Genomic DNA, 19,211 nt, shown 5'->3' with positions numbered 1-19,211 from the left:
ATAACTTATCCATATCATATGGATGTTTCTGAATTCTCTATTCTGTATCACTGGTCAATCTGTCTGTACTTATACTTAGTGTAACTTTATAGTATGTTTTGAAATCTAGTCAAGTGTCCCTGGTATTCTTTATCAAAAATTATGTGGCTAATTTTCACCATTTTTCCAAATGAATCTCGAAATTGTGAAATTCCACCAGAACAAACATGAAAAGAGAGAGAGAAACTACATGACCACTATTCTACTATAACACTTCCTCTTTGAAAGGCCCAAAACAAAATAAACCCTGTAAATATTGGTTTTTGGAGAAATTTTACATCTAGACAGTTTAAATCCCAGAACATGAAATCACCATTTAATTTAAATGATCTTTCATATTCATTTGTAAAGCTGTATAGTTTTCTTCACATGTATCCTTCATATTTCTTCTTTTTTTGTTTTTTCCAGTACTAGGAATTGAACCCCATAGTGTTCTACCACTGAAATACATCTTCATCCCTTTTTATTTTTCATTTTGAGAAAGGGTCTTGCTAGGTTGCCCAGGCTGACCCCAAACTTGCAATTCTCCTGCCTCAGCCTCTTGAGTTGCAGGGATTACAGGCATGTACCATCGTGCCTGCTGACCTTCATATTTCTTTTTTTATTCTTCATTTAAAAAACTTTTTACTTTTAAATTTCTTTTTTCAAAATTTTTTATTTGTTCTTTTTAGTTATATTTGACAGTAGAATATATTTTGATGTATTATTATACATATGTTGAGCCTAACTTCCCATTTTTGTGGCCCTTTATATTTCTTGTTTTTAGTATTTTACAGATTTTTTTCTTGCTATTTTATTTATACCATTTTTGTGGCCCTTTATATTCCTTGTTTTTAGTATTTTACAGATTTTTTTCTTGCTATTTATTTATTTTAAAAATTTATTTACTTATTTTATTTGTTTGCAGTGCTGTAAATCCAGGGCCTCATTCCAGGCAAGCGTGCTTCTACCACTGAGTTGCATCCCCAGCCTTTTTATTTATTTATTTATTTATTTTGAGATAGGATCTTGCTAAGTTGCTTAGAACTTACTAAGTTGCTGAGATTGTCCTCAAACTTGCAGTCCTCCTTCCTCAGCCTCTCAGGTTGCTGGGATTACAGGTATGCCACCGTGCCCAGCTCCCAGCCCAATTTTTTCACTATTTTGAATCTGCATTTTCTTCCATTATATGCTTTAATTATAATTAATTATTGTTGGTATCTGAGGGAATCTACTGATTTTTATAAACTTATTTTATATTTGGCCATCTTATTGAACTTATATTAATTTTTCAGGTGATTTGCTTGGTTTTCTTTGTGAATATTTATATCATCCAAAAAATGACACTTTTAAATATTCTCCAATTTTATCCTTCATCATTATGTTGGCTAAAACTTCTGTAATAATGCTGAATTTATTAATGTGTAACCTTTGCCTGGCTCCTAATTTTAATTAAAGGGTCTCTGGTGTAGCATCATTAATTACATTTTCTACTAATTTTTGAAAAAATACTTTCAGGTATTAAAATTGGGTACCTAGGTTTTTTAAAAGTTGGCCAAACATATGCAAATCCTTTTTGACATCCTAAGGGGAAAATTATAATTTTCTTCCCCTAACATTATTGTAATGAATTACATTAGTAAATTTGATAATATTTAACCATTCTTATATTTCTAGAATAAATCAAAATTGTGATTCATTGTTATTTTAGTGCACTATGTTTTGTTTGCGTGTATTTTCGATTTTTTTTGCATGTAAGGTATAGAAAAGAGAAGAGTGAAGTAAGTCCTATTTATGAAGTCATGGGATGGTTGTCTTAATTCTTTATTTAACTGCAGGATGGAAATAACATTTCTTGTATATTATGAAGTTGATTTATCAAACTCTACAAAATAATCTCTTTAAGTTCAGAGTTCTATAAATATAGAACCTTTAAAATGTCATTGAATAGAATTTGAGTAAGGTATTAAGTCAGATTTATAGGTAGTTAATAATCCAGTGATAATGTTATTATGCTTGCCATAATTGTTTTCATGAGAAGTTTGCTTTCTTTTTTTCTTTTTTAATCATTCATCTTATATTCCCTAACTAGATTTTAACATGTTGAATATTTTAACAGTGTCAGATTTTATTTCTCATCTAAGTTATATATTTTCCTTAATGTTTTCCAGCGGCGAGTAGAGCAGCCCCTGTATGGTTTAGATGGCAGTGCTGCAAAGGAGGCACCAGAGGAACAATCTGCTCTGCCAACCCTCATGTCAGTGATGCTAGCAAAACCTCGACTTGACACGGAGCAGTTAGCACAAAGGGGTGCTGGCCTCTGCTTCACTTTCGTTTCAGTGAGTACTAAGGCTCAATTTATTCAGATGCTTGTTGTTGTCCTGGAGCTTCTTGATGAAGTCGGATTAATTATTTTAGTACAGAGGGGGACATTTTTCATTCTCTATCCCTTCTAAAGTTATTGTGATTTTGTGAACAAGTCCCTCCTAGTTCAAGCTCCTAAAAGAGGCTGCTTTGTTAAGTCTGAGCACACAATAGGAAGGAAAGTATAACCTTAGAATGACAAAGAAGCAAAATGCAGGTTAAGGTTCCATTACAACAAGAACATTTGTATAATTAAAAATAAATTTTCTAAACTTCAACCATCACTTTTATAAACTAGTTCAAATCAGTACGATTCATCATGTAGGTAGGGCTCCTACAGACTTGCCTTCTTACCCCCTTTGGAGTGTTGGTATACTTACTTTTTCCATGCGTATTCAGCTATTCGTTCCTTTCAACTTACTTATTTCTTCCTTTTTGAAGAACAAGAATTTGAATGTTACAAAAGCTTGACTCCATTTTAATTTGTCAAGTTGTAATGCAGTTTGAATCAAAAGTTATTATTTTCCTTGGTTTCTGTGCCCCATCAGGTACCTGTTTTTTCTAAGGGTGATATAAAGTAAGAGAATGCTCCATTGCCCTACTCTTCCATTCTTAGGGCCATCTTTCAGAATTAAAGTCACACTGCAAAGGCAGCTTTGTAGGAAAGAAAAAGCCAAATAAATAATAACATGGCAGCCGGGTGGTGGTGGTTGGGGGGGGGAACTCAACTGAGGCCATAAAGAAATGCAGAATAAAACAAGATAACATTCATGAGCTATCAAATTGTCAAGGATTAATAAATTTGATAATTCTCAATGTAGTTGATAATAATAGAGATGTGTGGTTTTATACTAACTAGAAATTAATAGATGTAGTCATTTGAACAAATTGTTAATATACCTCATTGTTAAGTTTATATATCCTTAGGTCCAAAAATTCCATTCCCATGAAACTACAAAGATTTTTGTTGAGATATTGTTTGTAATTACAAAAATTCGAAGTTTTCCTCCATGAGTGTTTCAGAGGATATAACCTCTGTGTTGCTAAATTCAGTGATCATTTCTCAGAGCTCATCCAGCACTGTTTATTAGCTATAGGTGAATCATTCCCTTCTCCTAGCACCTCTCAACATTGGAATGTTCCGGGGCTCCTTCTTCCTTTTTATTTACCTTAATTTTCTACTTTTTCTCATCTAGTTTCTTTGTTACTAGTATCTATCATCTATGTGCAGCAGACTTCTAAGTTTATATCTGTAGTCAGATCTCTGCCCTGAATTCCAGACCTATATAGTCAGTTGCCTCCAGTCATCTCCTCTTTCTGTCTAACAAGCATATCAAATTTAACATATCCCAAACTGAACTCCATTCTGTCCCTCTACTCAAAACCTTTTCTCCCCACAGCGTTCCACATCTCAATATTGTCAACTCTTTTCTTTTTTTCCAGACTAAAACACTAGGAGTCATTCTTATCTCTTCTTTTTTAATTATATCCCAAATTCAAAGCCATCAGTAAATCTTCAGATTATGTTTAGAGCTCTACTACTGCTTCCCCCTCACCCCCCACTACTGCCGCTCCATTCTAAACCATTGTCTCCCTCTGAGATTTTGGACTTCTAACTGGACTCCTTGCTTCTACCTTGATTTCCTTTGAATCTTTTTGTGACAAAGCACCATGATTGTATTGAAACTTAAGTCCAAGTGCACCACTCTCCTGCTCAAAAAGTCTTTAAAATGCCCCTGTGTGTTTTGTCCTCCCTGTCCTCATCTCTTATAATCATCAGGTTCCATTCACATTGGCCCTTGTTTCTTTGGATACTACCAGCAGTGCTCTCACCTCAGGATCTTTATACTTGCCCTAACATTCGTGTCCTAGATATCAGCATGCCCCTTGCTCTCTGAGTTTTCTGGGTCTGCCCACACTGTATGAAATAACAATTCCTCCCTGACTGCCTCACCCTGTATCTAGCTCTAATGCCCTGCTTTGTTTTTCTTCTTGGTCTTATCACCAGCTAACATTCTTATAATGTACTTCTTTAGCTGTTTCTCTGGAATGTAAGCTCCGCGGGTCAAGGACTTTGCTCTGTTCATTTCAGTCTCTCCAATTCCCTGAATGGGATTTGCTCTGATAGGAACTCAGTGTAATTATATGTTGCATGAATTAATAAAAACACTTTTCACAGAGGGGGTGGTTATATATAAATTATAATTCATTTTTATGATGGAATGCTATTTTTATGATGGAATGCTATATAACTGACAAAAGTGAAATAGCTGTGTATATCCTAAAAATGAAAGATCTCTAAATATGTGCTAATAAAGATAGCAGGTGGTAGAATATTAAGAATTTGATACATAAAGTTTATATAAAATTTTAATTTTAATATATAAAATTATGTAACATAGGAAATTTGTTCTTACCTCATCAGCATATAATTTTCTAAATTGTAAAAGTAGTACAGATATAACCCAGAAGAAGTTGAAGCAATGGGGAAAGAGTGAAATTCCTTGCTGTGTACTCCTCAGAGAGATGACCATTATTGACATTTTGTCATTTAGATTTGCTATTGATTACCATTTTAACTTCGAATAATATGTCTCATTTAATCAGTTTTAAGCAAGATCTATTTACTCTGCATTATGAAAGATAAATTTAACATATTTGTAATGTTTACCCAGCTTTCCTTTGGCATCTTTCAAGTTTTTAGTCATTGTTACCTTGTAAGTGTGTGATATTTAGTTTGTTATTTTACCTGTAACTGAGTCTTTTCTGCTCTGTAAGTTATTCTAAAGACTTGAAAGTGATTGGAGAACATTTATAATTACCAGGATTGTTATATTGTTGGGCATTGCAAAACCAAATGATTTTATTGAACTGTTTGAGAAGAAAACAGACATAGTCATTGAATTAGTTTTGATTAAATGAAATAATTTATCAATGTCTACTAGATCTTTTTCTTTTCTTTTTTCCCCCTTTAATGCCGGCCTATTATTTCCTTAAAAGCTGTATCTTTTAACATTATTCAGATGTAATTGAAAGTTTGAAACTCTCCCCTGCTTCCCCCCACAAATCAAACCCAGTACCTCACACATGCTAGGCAAGCTACTACCACTGAGCTACAACTGCAGCCCCCAAAGCTTGATTAAAAAATAAGTAAATAAATAACGTAGTTAGCTTTATTTATACTGAAGTATTTTTAAATAATTTCAAAATTCTTGACCTCCCATTTAAATAATTTAACAGGCATTTTCTACAAAAAGTTACATTTTTCTATATATCCAAATTAACATTATCGTGCTTGAGATTTATTATTATATATTATTATATATTTAAACTAACGATTTTTTTTGTTGTTGTTTATTTGCTTTGGTACTGGGAATTGAACCCAGGGGCACTTTACCCCTGAGCCACATCCCTAGCTCCCTTTAAAAAAAATTTTTTTCTTTTTTAAATTTAAGACAGGGTCTCACTGAATTGTTTAGAGCTTTGCTAATTTGCCCAGACTGATCTTGAACTTGAATTCTCTGCCTCAGCTTTCTGAGTTGCTGGGATTACAGGTGTGCACCACTGTGCCTAGCATCATACTTCATTTAGTATGACACTAATGTGAAATAGAACCTTTCTCTCATCATCTCTGCTTCTTAGGTTATACTGACAAATAGTTTTACTAGAAAGGCAAGCTAAATGCCTACTTTTTCACCCCTTTAATTACCAATTTCAATTTTTTAAATTAATTTTTAATTTTTAAAATAGCAAATTGATTATACTATTGGCTTCATCAAATAGTGACATATAGCTTCCTCTTTGATATCATTATGACCTCATGGATTTTTTTCTTTCTTTCTTCTTCCCTCCCTCCCTCTTTCTTTTTCTTCTCTTTTTTCTTGGTGCTGGGGATTGAACCCACGACTTCGCACATGCTAAGCACGCGTTGTATCACTGAGCTATATCTCAAGTCCTGGCCTCATGGATTTTCATGGATGTACATAAGTAAATATAATCATTCTTTTTGTGCCCATCTGGTCATAGCTTAATTTATCCTTTCATCAGTTGGTGGACCTTTGAATTATTTTTACACTTTGGTTATTATAAATAATGCTACTATGAACATTCATGTACAGGTTTTTGTTTAGATATGTTTTATTTTTTTTATTATGCTGAGGAGTGAAATTGCTGGTCATATGATATATTTTTGAGGAACTACCAAACTTTTTCACAATAGCTGTACCATTTTACATTTCGATCAGTAGTATATTCCAAGTTCTCTACATTCTCACCAATACTATTTTTTTTTTTTTTTTCTTAGTACTGGGTATTGAACCCAGAGCTATACATTCTAGGTAAGGACTCTACTGAGCTGCATTCCCAACCCTTTTATTTTTTTTTTTCAAGGCAGAATCTGAGTTACCCAGGCTGGCTTCAAACTTGTGATCCTCTTGCTCCAGCCTTCCCAGTCTCTGGGATTATAGGTGTGCATTATCACAACTGGCATGTCTTACAGTTTTAAATGTCTAGATTTTGTGCTTCTTTTGTTAAAATTATTTGCAAGTATTCTTTTTGATTATTTTTCAATAGTATCCATTTAGTTATTTTCACATTACTAATTGCTAGAGGATAGAAACACAATTTTTTTTATATTGATTTTTGTATGTTACAATCTTGCTGAATTCTATATGTTAATTCTAATAGGTGTTTTTTGGTTTTGTTTTGTTTTGTTTTGGTACTGGGGATTGAACTCAGGGGCACTCAACCACTGAGCCACATCCCCAGCCCTATTTTGTGTTTTATTTAGAGACAGGGTCTCACTGATTTGCTTAGTGCGTTGCTGTGGCTGAGGCTGGCTTTGAACTCTCAACCCTCCTGCCTCAACCTCCCGAGCTGCTGGGGTTACAGGTGTGCACCACTTTGCTCGGCTTAGGTGGTTTTTTTTTTTTTTTTTTTTTTTTCCTTTGTTTCTTTTTTGTTAATGATTTTTTTGCATATAAAATTGTGTCATCTGAAAATAGTTTTACATCCTTTCCATTCTGGATGCTTTTCTTTTCTTTTCTTGATTGTCTTGGCTAGACCTCAAGTATATCATTGAATATAACTTATGAAAATGGACAATCTTGCCTTGTTCCAGATCTTAGGGGAAAGAAAGAAGTCTTTGAAAACAAGTATGATGTTCACTGTATATTTTTCAGAGATGGCCCTTTTGGGGGTTAGGTTTCTTTTGAGTTTGTTAAATGTTTCTAACTTGAAAGAGTCTTGGATGCTTTTTCTGCATTCATTTAAATCATGGTATCTTTTTGTCTCTGAAGTCTACCTACTATTTATCTTATTTTCCCATTAATAGTGCTTATTATATAGTAGACATTTCATTCTGAAAATTTCCCTTTTTATCTTAGAGAAATTTTATTTTACTGTTTACTTATTTCTTCTGTTTTCTCGGGAAAGCCTAATAGAACTTTTGGAGCCTCTGTGCTTAATTCATCACTGCAGTGGCATCAGGCTAATGAGGCAGATTGTGTTATCATTGTCCTGGGGCATTATTCTGAAACTTGACTTGGTGGGAAAGTGGAAGCTATCATTGTTTTCCAGTTAAACAGTTAAACACATTTCCGGTGTTTAACACAGGACCGGGCACAGAGGTCCACAATTAATATAGAACAAATGCTCAGAATTAGAGCATTTTTTCCCATTATGGGGTCATGTTGTCACATTAGGTCTTTATATTTGTATAGTACCTTTTACTTTTTGAAAGCATTTTCATTTGGATTTGCTATTTCCTAACTGTGGGTCACTTCCTCAATTAACTTTTGTACTTCTTATCATAATGTATTTTTACATAAAGTTTTTAGAAGTATCCCCTAAATCATATTTTAGTGCTGTCAGTTTGCTAGAAGAAAACTTAGAAATGAGCACTTTAGCAAAGCCCACCTACCAAAATCTAGAAATTTATAGAGGAGCCCTTTAGTTAAGTCAAATTTATTTAAAAACAAATATGAAAATAAAAGATTTCAAGGAATTGATAACTGAAGGAGACAATGCTTATATTATAGTGCAATGTAATACTTGAGGTTCATATGATAACCCTTAATAAGAAATGGTTGGTTTTGCTGAAGTTTAGAAAGGGTACAGATAATTTTCAGTTATTTGGAATCACATAGACCTGGCTTTAAGTCGCAGCTTTGCCACTTACTGGCTGTACAAGTTGTTTAAAAGCCTCTTTGAGATGAGTTTCTCTCTTTGACTTCTCTGGACCCCATATTAGTCTTTTCTTTTTTCCTAGTACCTTCTTACATGTTATTTACCTGGAATGACTCTGTCATCTCCTGTCTTTGACTCTGATTACCTTCAAATCTTAAATTTTTTCAAATCAACCCCTTTACTCTAGATTAGATTTCATATCCTGTTATGTGGTCTTAAAGTACTTCTCCTAGTTATAATTTTGCATTTATTGGATTCTTCTTTGAACAGTTTCTTTGCAGCTATATTTGAGTCCAATAAATCATCTCTTGAGTTCTGAGTTTCATTAAGACAAAGAAAAGACTAGTGGTGTGTTCATCTTCCTTGGCCACATGCCGTGAGAACCTAACACAATGCTTCGGTAAAGGGAGTACTCAATAAGTAGTCACTGAATGAAGACATAAAAATGGAGTTAGTTATACTGCCTACTTTAAAAGACTGTAGTGATCCTTCCATGAAATTGTGTAGGAACTCTTTAGCTTACTTACCATCTGGCTCTAATAGTGTGCTCTGGTGATTGAGAGCAGTTAGTTATTGTGGATACAGACAGCCTCCAATTCTAGTTCCCCCACTTACTGGTTCTGTGACCTTGCATAAGTGGTTAATGTCTCTTACTTCACTTATATGTAAATGTTAATATTTATCAATACATTTAATTAATCATTGATAGTTATTAATAATTTTTTGATGTGTTTATTAATGTATATACACACACTTTTTTTGGAGGGGGGAGGTTCAAGGGATTGAAGCCAGGGCTTTGCACATGCTAGGAAAGTTCTACAACTGAACTACATCCCTAGCCCATTTTAATTTGAAACAGGATCTTCCAAACAGGATCTTGCTAAAGTTGCTTATGTTTGTCTTGAAGTCATGATCCTCCTACCTCATTCTCCTGAGTAGCTAGAATTAAGGGCATGTGCCACAATGCTCAACTGATTTGTATATTCTTTATGCATTAAATGGAAATAATAAAAAATATCTTATAATACTTTATAAGGATTACATGTGACAATGACTTCAAAGCATTTAGCTGTTATTACTCAATAAATGGTTATACTACTGTTACTGTAATAAACTAAAGTTAATATAATAATGAGTAAGAACAATAATTCAGAAGACTATATCGAAAGTATTAGAAAAAAATCACTTTTTTATTTTAAAAGGTACAGTCAAACGCTTAACCACTGGGCCACACCACCAGCCTCCCTTTTTTGAGACAGGGTCTCACTAAGTTTCTAAGGTTGGTCTCAAACTTGTAATCCTCATGCCTCAGCCTCTAGGGTCACTGGGATTACAGCTATAACAGAGTTATAGTTCAGTAGTAGAGTGCTTGCCTAGAATACCTGAGGTCCTGAGTTTGATCCCTAGTGCTGTAATAAATAAATAATAAAGATGCCTTAGAATGTTTGATTAGCAAGTGACAATATTGGAGATAAGCCTAAAGTTTTATACACTGTGCATTCATGGATAACATTGGTGTATTTAGGATACTGTTCTGAAAATAGTTTGTAGTCTTCTCTGCCTGTGCTCTTGTATATCCCCTATGCATTGGATGTTTCACTCACCTTTTCTGATAAAGACACATTGAAACACAAGTGAAAAAAGCAAATAATTGTTGGAGTAGCTGTCCATTTTTTCCTAACAAATATTTAAAAATTTTATTTATAAGCATTTGACCCTTTAAAACCTATTTATAAGACTGGGAATAAGGACTGGAGATATAGCTCAGTTGGTAGAGTGCTCGAGCGCCTTGCAAGCACAAGACCCTGGGTTCAATCCCCAGCACCGCAAAAAATAAAAATAAAAAAATAAAAAAAGACTGGAGGTATAGAGTGCTTGCCTACCATGTGGGAGACCCAGGGTTCAAGAATAAATCAATCAATTAATTAAATAAAAATAAAACCTGTTTACAGGAATATGATCTAAGCCACCATATCTAGCCTTATATCTCATATTTAACTTGTTTTACTTTCATTTTGACCGTGTGGCCCTGATTTCTGACTTTTATCAGACAGGATTTATTTTATGTAGAGGTAATTATATTCATACAAATGTTTGTGGAGAAAGATGCTAAGCCTTTCTGTGATTGGTGATATACCTTTATTATAGGCTCAGCAAAACAGTCCCTCTTCTACAGGATCTGGCAACACAGAGCATTCCTGCAGCTCCCAAAAACAGATCTCCATCCAGCACAGACAGACCCAGGTAGGTTGGGGATTGATAAACAGTGGAGAAGTTCTGCTTAGGAATAAACCCAAACATAGAACATCTGTGATTCCTCACGTGGTCTTCCCTTTATTTCTTTGACTATATTTCATTATTTGTGTGTATTATATTCAGAACTTGCATATGAGTATTTAAAGTCCTTGTAAATATGCTGGTGTATTGTAGCGGAAGTGGTTTTACTGCAGCATGGTGTTGAGGAAAAGAGCATACGCTTTGAAGGCCTGGGTTCAGATTCTGTTTCTGCTGCTTATACTTTGTCTTTCTGGGCCTCAGCTTTCTTTAGTAGAAATCATCTGTAAAATGTGGTTGATCTTTATTACCTCAGACTGTGTTTACAAAATGCTTATTAGGACAGTGCTAACAGTTTACTTTTGAAAAATATAATTACCTACTTTCTGGAAGTAGTTAATTTATGTATTCCTTTACTTATCTTGCAAGACCTAGCTAAACTTACTTAAGATGTGCTACACCAATATAATTTCTTCCTTTAAACAGTCTTTGGAAACTTTTTTTTTAGGGAATGTTGTGAACATTTAAAAGTTGTATCTGAAAAGTATTGTAGATATATCCTCCATTTCTAGTGTTGAGTTAACCAGTAGCATACTGGGTATTTTTGCAGCCTCTTTTGCCACTGTGTTGCCTTCAAGACAGACAGGATGCTTGGCAATCTAGAATTTCTTGTCTCAAATCTTCTGACCCTGTAGAGTAGACTTTAATTTTATTTGAATCACCAGCATCTAGATGGTTGTATAGACTTTTCCCTTTCTGATCGCTCCCTATTTCCACTAGATGGCACATTTGTTCCTTAGAGACTTTTGTCAAGTTTCCCCTTGAGCCTTTCTATTCAATTTGTTTCATTGTTCAATGCACAGTTGTTTGAGAATTTTCATATTTGATTCCAAAATTAGCCTGTGTTTTGAAGCGCTGGTGTAGTGAAGTTTTAGGAATCCATAGTTAAGATTTGAAGATTGGGATGAGGAGAGTGAATTTAATTTTCTGAGCCACATGATTCCAGGCTATTTTTGTTAGCAAATACTTTTTTCAAAAAAGTAATGAGAAAAATGTGATGACATGTACTGTTTTGAGACTAATCCTAAATTTGTATTGCCTTTGTCTCTGTAGTCTGACCTCACAATAGAAAAAATATCTGCACTAGAAAATAGTAAGAATTCTGACTTAGAGAAGAAAGAAGGAAGAATAGATGATTTATTAAGAGTAAGTATTAAAATGTAAGAAATTTTATAACAAGCACTAACTGTTTTATGTGTTCAGATTATATGCATAGCATGGAAATAATTACAAAAGCCAGATAACTTAAGTTATTTTTCTTTAATCTGAGGGAATCTAAGTGGGAACCAGGATCATACGTACTTTCTAAAGTCTTTACGGTGGAAATCTTACATTGTAGTATTTTAATATTTCTATTTATTATAGAGAAGTAGATACGTGGAATGTTATATTTCATCTACAACTACATCTACATCTATATTTCATCTATATCTACCCATTTTAGAGTAGTTATTTTATTCTTTAATTTTAAAAACTACATTACAAGGACTTTTCAGTATGCTTTTTATTTTGTATCTTTCATAACCTATTCATCTAAAATTTTTTGGGCATTCAAAGAGGCTTAAAATGCCTAGTCTGGAATTTACCTTTGGAAAATGTACCAGGAGTTGTTTTTTTTTTTTTTTTTTTTTTGCGGTGCTGGGGATTGAACCCAGGGCCTTGTGCTTTCAAGGCGAGCACTCTTTACCAACTAAGCTATCTCCCCAGCCCTTACGAGGATATTTTTTAAAAATATTTTTGTATTTTTAATATGTAGTTTGGCATTATTGACCCACAGTTTTGTGGATTTTTTTTAAAGAATAAAGTGTTTATTGTTTTCCTTTATTAAAATTTTGTTTCCTTTTATAAACATTTTTCTTTGTAATAGAGATATAGAATAATTAACTAGGATAAAACATTTTGTACATTTCCTTCTGAGATTTGTGTGTGTGTGAGGAAGAGAGAGAGAGATAGGGGATTGAACCCAGAGACCCTCTACCACTGAGCCATAGCCCCCATTCTAGCCCTTTTTATTTCTTATTTTGAGAAAAGGTCTCGCTAAATGGGCAAGGCTGACCTCAGCCGTGATTCTCCTGCCTTGGCCTCCCGAGCCTCTGGGATTACAGGTGTGTACCACGATGCCCAACCCTTCAGTAATTTTTTGAGCCATTCATAACTTATACCCAAATGCATATGTACGTATATATTACTGATTTATAAATAAATTTGGCTAGCATTTTCATCTTTCTAGTGATTTAGAAAGAAAAAGTTTGACCTTTATTTGTACTAATGTGGTCATGTCTGTCTCAAGGGGCTATGACATTTTAGGGTGGGAATCGGCAGCCTTACTTTGATCAGTTTTTCTTATTGGACTTTGCAGTATCATTTTGTTTGAATAAAATAATGTTTAATAATAAAAATAATTAAAAATGTCACTAGTTATCTGCCTTTCAAAAATTTTTATACTGTTTCTGTAATTGATCAAAATATAGTATAAAATAGTGTATTTTTACTTTGTCTTCTTGTAAGACCTAGAATTGATCACTTATTCAAACCATAAATCCATTCTTTATTAATAAATTCTCTTGTGCTTATATCGTTATTACTATTTCTATTATTTTATATGAAAATAATTTCTTACATTTGTGGGAAGTTTTATGTTCAGATTTACAGAAATAGGTTTATAGTTCATTGTTGCTATGTTTTTTACACAGTCTTTGTCTTTTTGTTTCATCTCTTGATTGATAAAATTACATTTTTAAGTAATTATTTTTTTAGGAAAGCTGTGTCAGTGTTAAATTTTCTGTGTCCTAGTAGAGCTGGGAATTCTTACCTTTACCCTTTCATGAAAAAGGCAGCATCTGTAAGATTTTTGTGTTATTACCTGTTCTATTTCTCAGTTGTATCTCCCTCCCTCTCCCTCTCCCTCTCCCTCTCCCTCTCTCCTTCTCTCTCTCTCTCTCTCTCTCTCTCTCTGTCGCACACATGCACACACCTTTAATTTTTCTGTCATTTAATGTTTCCAAGAATCCAAGGTCAAAGGAATAAACATAACCTGTTAAATTTTACCAGATTACATGTATATGTGGGTCTTTATATTTTTATTCTGAAAATCTGTGATCATGCCTAATTACTGTTTTTTTCCCTCTGTTTATTACTGGTTTTCCTCTTTGGTACCTAACTTGGATCTCCGATATTATGGATTTCTGACATTTTATGCTTCATTAATATGATTGCACCTGTCTTCTGGATCTTGTTAAACATTGTTTATCTTCTATATATTTTCTACTGTTTACTTGTAGTTCATGTGAATTTTGATTCTGTTATTTATAGTTTTTGTTACTCACTTTTTCCCCCTTATGTAATAATATACTTTCTTATCGCACCCTGTGTATTCTTTATGGTTTTTCTCTCCTGTTTCACACATATGTCTTTTGCATTTTGTAGAGTATGACAGGCAATATTCTGAAATATTCTTTTGATATCCGTAGGTGATCATTTCCCTCATTTTGAAGCTGATGTTTCCTTTTCTTACTCAGGCCTATTTCTTACTTAGGCCTGTTTTTATTTATATACTTTTCTCCAACTTTGAGGAGAGCCATGCACAGACTTAGCACCTGTCTTACATCTTCTTTATTCACATGTATACTTGCTTAGAGTTGCTCTTATTCTTGTTTTGTTGATTTGGGTGTTGGTGGGATCACTACCTAAGATTTATGAACTATTCTGTGGGTATAAAAATTTCCAGTATTTGGAAGGGTTTTTGTCCAGAGTAACTTTACTGGACTGAGAAGGAATGTGGGCTTGTTTTTTCCTTCATAGCCTGACTTTTCTAAGATTTTGAAGATGATGGGAATGGGGTTTAGCTCAGTGATAGAGTGCTTGCCTACCATGCATGAGGCCCTGGGCTTGATCACCAGTGTGGTGGGTAGGGGTAGAAAAATTGAAAATATTTTCTGAAAAACTTATCCTAGCTTGGTACTGCTTTTTGTTTGTTTTTTAGAATTCATTTTCAATTTTCAGGAAGCAGTATACTCCCTTAACTTACCCCTGCCTTCTACTCCATTGCCTTTGGTGGTGGTGAGGGACCGGTGCCAGGGATTAAACCCAGGGTCTCTTTCATGCTAAGCATGCACTCTACTATTTTGTTATACCCCCAACTCCTACTCTATTGTTTTCTGAAGGTTGTAATCTTTATTTGGATATAGATTAGTAGTAAGGGAATGGATCATGCAAAAATTAAGACATAGAAGTCCAACTGCCCTTTTTTCAAATTGATTAGAATTTGTGTTTCTAATCTGGGGGATAAGCAGTCAAGGAGAGACCACAAGTTTTTATATCTGCTTTCAGGTAGGCGTGACTCAGTCATTGATTGAGTTTTCTATTTTAGTGAGATGTTGGGTATGGCTGCACTGGGGGTTCTTAGCCAGTTCCTGCTTTAAACAGGAACTCTTAGAAGTTGTTAGTGTCAGAAAACATTTTAGAACTTTTAAAACTTTCAACTGCCAGGGGTTAATTGATTGTATACAGTTGACTACAGATTTGAGGAAATATTCACCTTCTAAAAGTAGATTGGATTTCACATAAACATTACATGGTTGCTGCTTGGGAGGTTGAGGTAACCAGGGCAACTTAGCGAGACCCTATCGCAAAATAAAAATTTTAAAAGGGCTGGAAATGTAACTCAACAGTAGTGTGCCTCTGGGTTGAATCCCCAGTACCAAAAGAAACAAACAAAAAACCATTATATCATCTTTAGCTTCTTATATGTTGTTTAATATGAGTTAGTCACATTCCTCCAAATGTAGTTATATTTTTTAACGTAATCCCTAGAACTCTGTAAAGAAATACTAAAGTGAAGCATTATGTTTATGGGGAGGGCAGAACTATTTGGAGATAGAAGCTATTTCATACAGGTTACTTTAAAGATGAAGTTGAAAAGTGTCAAAAATTGAGAGTCCTGTAATATTTTCCTGTTGTGCTTTTTACTGTTTGAAAAATGCTTGAATCATTTGATTGGGAAATAATAGATTTTTTTCACACTTCAAGAAAGCTATAAGGTTATATTGCTTATAAGGTTACATTATACAAGGAAGTTGTAAGTACTATTGCCAAATGAGTAGAGATCTTTTGTTTAGCCGAAGAAGAATAAATTCAGGAGTTGCAAGTCAAATTTGACATTGGGTTAGCAGTTCTTATATTCTGTTATTGTAAGGAGGCTTGAATTTTTCGAAGTATTTAGCCTATCCTATAGGCCTCTGACCACAGCTAATTTAACTGTGCATTTACATTTTGGCATTCTTGAACATGATCCTTATTTGTTAGTTCTGTCTTATGTAGGCACAGGTATGCTTGGCTTCTCTGGTGAGGATCATTTATGAAAATTCACCCTTTTCTTTAGAAATAGAAATTAGAAAGCAAAGGACAAATTGAACATAAAGAACATTATGGTTTAGAAAATATTCTGTACTTTTTTTAAGTGCTAAATCACTTTCTGTAAGTATTTAATATGTATATTTTTAATCACCCTTGTACTTTAAATAATCTTTGTATATTTTCTAAACTTTATTTTGTGATGGTTTAAGCACTTGTGATATAAACGATGAATTATATCTGGTTATTGGAAGGAGTAAAATATTAGTAGAAAACCATGTCTACTTCTAGTGACAGAATTCATTACTGATAAATAGATACTATTAAGAGAGATTAAAGGGATGAATTATTTACCTTTTAAAAAGACATTGTTACTCTCATCTCTTTGAATCTGAGTTTTGATTTTGATTTAACAATGGATAGAAATGATTTTTCTCTTTCCTTAGAAACTACTTTTCTATTAATCTCTCTTCTTTGAAGCTAATTACAAACATTTTTTCCATTGAAGGCCAACTGTGATTTGAGACGGCAGATTGATGAACAGCAAAAGATGCTAGAAAAATACAAGGAACGATTAAATAGATGTGTCACAATGAGCAAGAAACTCCTTATAGAAAAGGTTAGTGAATTAATGGTGGCTTGAGTTCTGTATTCCAAGGTACTTAATGTTTGTCATTGTGTGGCTCCTTACTTACCTGAGATGAAAATATTTTTTAAAATGTAGGACTTTTAAAAAAAGACTTTTTGTTACTTGGCAATTAGAATTTTTTTCCTTGCATGGACATCAGACTTAGCCTCCAGAATGATAAGTGGGATGTGTCTTCTGGCTGTTTAATTGTTTTGAGTATGATATTGACAGCTTATTCTAGTAGAGTTTATTTGGGATGTTACTTTTTTTTTTTTTTTTTTTTTGGTGTGTGGTGCTGGGGTTTGAACCAAGGACCTTGTGCATGCTAAGCTAGTACTCTACCACTGAGCCATGCCCTCAACCTGGGGTTTGCAGTCATAAAATTTTTTACTCATTTTATCAATTGAAGTGAGTATATTATTACTATTTATAAACATTTAATAATAGTGAGATTTTTGTTTCAGAGATGGTATTTGGAATTCCTTATGTTTTTAATAATGTAATAATTAAGTACTTTGTTTTTCAAAAAAATAAAGTTGTCATATATCTGCATATGATTACAAATTAGTGGATATTCCTTTACTATAGTAATTGGTTAGTTGCAGCCTGCCTTTAGCAGTCATTAATAACTATTTCTTACAAGTTTTAAAATGGCAGTACTTCCAAATGAAGTTATTAAAAGATTATGAGCTGGAGAATTGACCATTCTGGTGGTTACTTTTCTTGAAATTTTTGGAATGTTGAATTCCAAAATTCAGGCAGAAATAAGGGGATTGTTTTACTGAGATCAAAGATACTTGGAAAAACTTTTCTTCATTCCTTTAATAATCAGTTTTACAGAAGGGAAATTACTTTGTTACATTTTTATGAGAGTGAGAAATATTAACATGTTAATGCAGAGAATTTATTTAAAATTTTAGGACTCTTCCTGAAATCAACATAGATTCAATCAGTTGTACTAAACTCTTGAGTAGTGTAGTACAAAAAACAAACATAATGCCATCTCTTGAGTTCTCACAGAAAAATACAATTTTATATTTATTAGTATTAATAGATAATTTAGATTTTTGGTGGAGGGGATTGAACTCAGGGGCACTCAACCACTAAGCCACATCCCCAGCCAACCTATTTGGTATTTTATTTAGACAGGGTCTCACTTAGTTGTTCAGCACCTCACCATTGTTGAGACTATCTTTGAACTCATGACCCTCCTGCCTCAGCCTGCCAACCGACTGGGATTATAGGTGTGCCCCACTGTGCCTGGTGATAATTTAGATTTATTTACAGAATAATTCATTTTTCTAACTATGAATGTTTATCAAATGTCCAGTATACCATACTGGAATATAAAGAAACTTAAATGAAAATGCCAACACAGTTTGGGAGGAAATATTAACAATATTATCTCTCAAAGGTTTTTTTTAATTAAAATATATAAAGATTCCTATAATTTAATAATTTGAAAAATTAAAAATGTACAAAAGATGGGGGTGGCATTGTAGCTCAGAGATAGAGCACTTGCCTATCATATATAAGGTCCTGGGTTCAATCTCCAGCACTACCTAAAAAAGAAAGGGGAAAAAAAAAAAGTATCTTTTTAAAAAAATAACTTTAGTTGTAGATGGACACAATACCTTTATTTTATTTATTTATTTTTATGTGGTGCTGAGGATCAAACCCAGTGCTTCACACATGTAAAGCAAGTGCTCCACCACTAATCTGCAGCCCCAGCCAAAGCAAAAAATCCTGAACAGATACTTTACTAAAAATTTATAGATATCCAAATGACTATCATATGAAAAGATGCTCCACATTATTAGGCATCTGGGAAACTAAAACTGAGATCATGGTAGGCCGAATGCACACACCCTATAGTTTGAACTACTGTGGAACTGAGGCAAGAGGACCACAAGTTTCAGGCTAACCTTGGCAATGTAATGAGACCCTGTCTCAAAATTTAAAAAAAAAATTTTTTTTTTTAAAGTGTTGAGGTAGGTGTATTTCAGTAGTAGAATACTCCTTAGTTTAATTCTCAGGACCAACAAAAAAAAAAAAAAAAAAACAAGTGAAACCATAGTATTAAATAATATAATGGTAGAATGATTAAAGAAAGAATGTTGACAGTGTCAAGTGCTAGTATAAATGTGTTGGTGGCCCAATTTCCTATACTAGTAGGAATGTAAAATTGTATGGCTGCTTTGGAAAACTTGGGGATAATCTGTTTGTTCATTTGTTTATGGTGATTCTGGGAATTGAACCCAGAGGTACTCTATCATTGAGCCACATCTCTAATCCTTTGTATTTTTTGTTTTGAGACAGGGTCTCACTA

The 19,211-nt window shown here is 33.6% G+C and overlaps 1 protein-coding gene across 1 annotated transcript in view; it reads left to right on the top strand.

The window, feature by feature from the left end:
• The window catches only part of Tlk2 (tousled like kinase 2), a 111,659-nt gene that overhangs the window by 50,766 nt on the left and 41,682 nt on the right, over positions 1-19,211 (top strand). The window contains 4 exon segments of the mRNA XM_047544601.1: positions 2,190-2,357; positions 10,717-10,812; positions 11,956-12,048; positions 16,763-16,873. Coding sequence (XP_047400557.1) covers positions 2,190-2,357; positions 10,717-10,812; positions 11,956-12,048; positions 16,763-16,873 — 468 coding nt within the window.

This window comes from Sciurus carolinensis, chromosome 3 (assembly GCF_902686445.1).
Source record: "Sciurus carolinensis chromosome 3, mSciCar1.2, whole genome shotgun sequence".
Lineage (NCBI taxonomy): Eukaryota > Metazoa > Chordata > Mammalia > Rodentia > Sciuridae > Sciurus > Sciurus carolinensis.
This window is presented reverse-complemented; position numbering and strand designations above follow the sequence as displayed.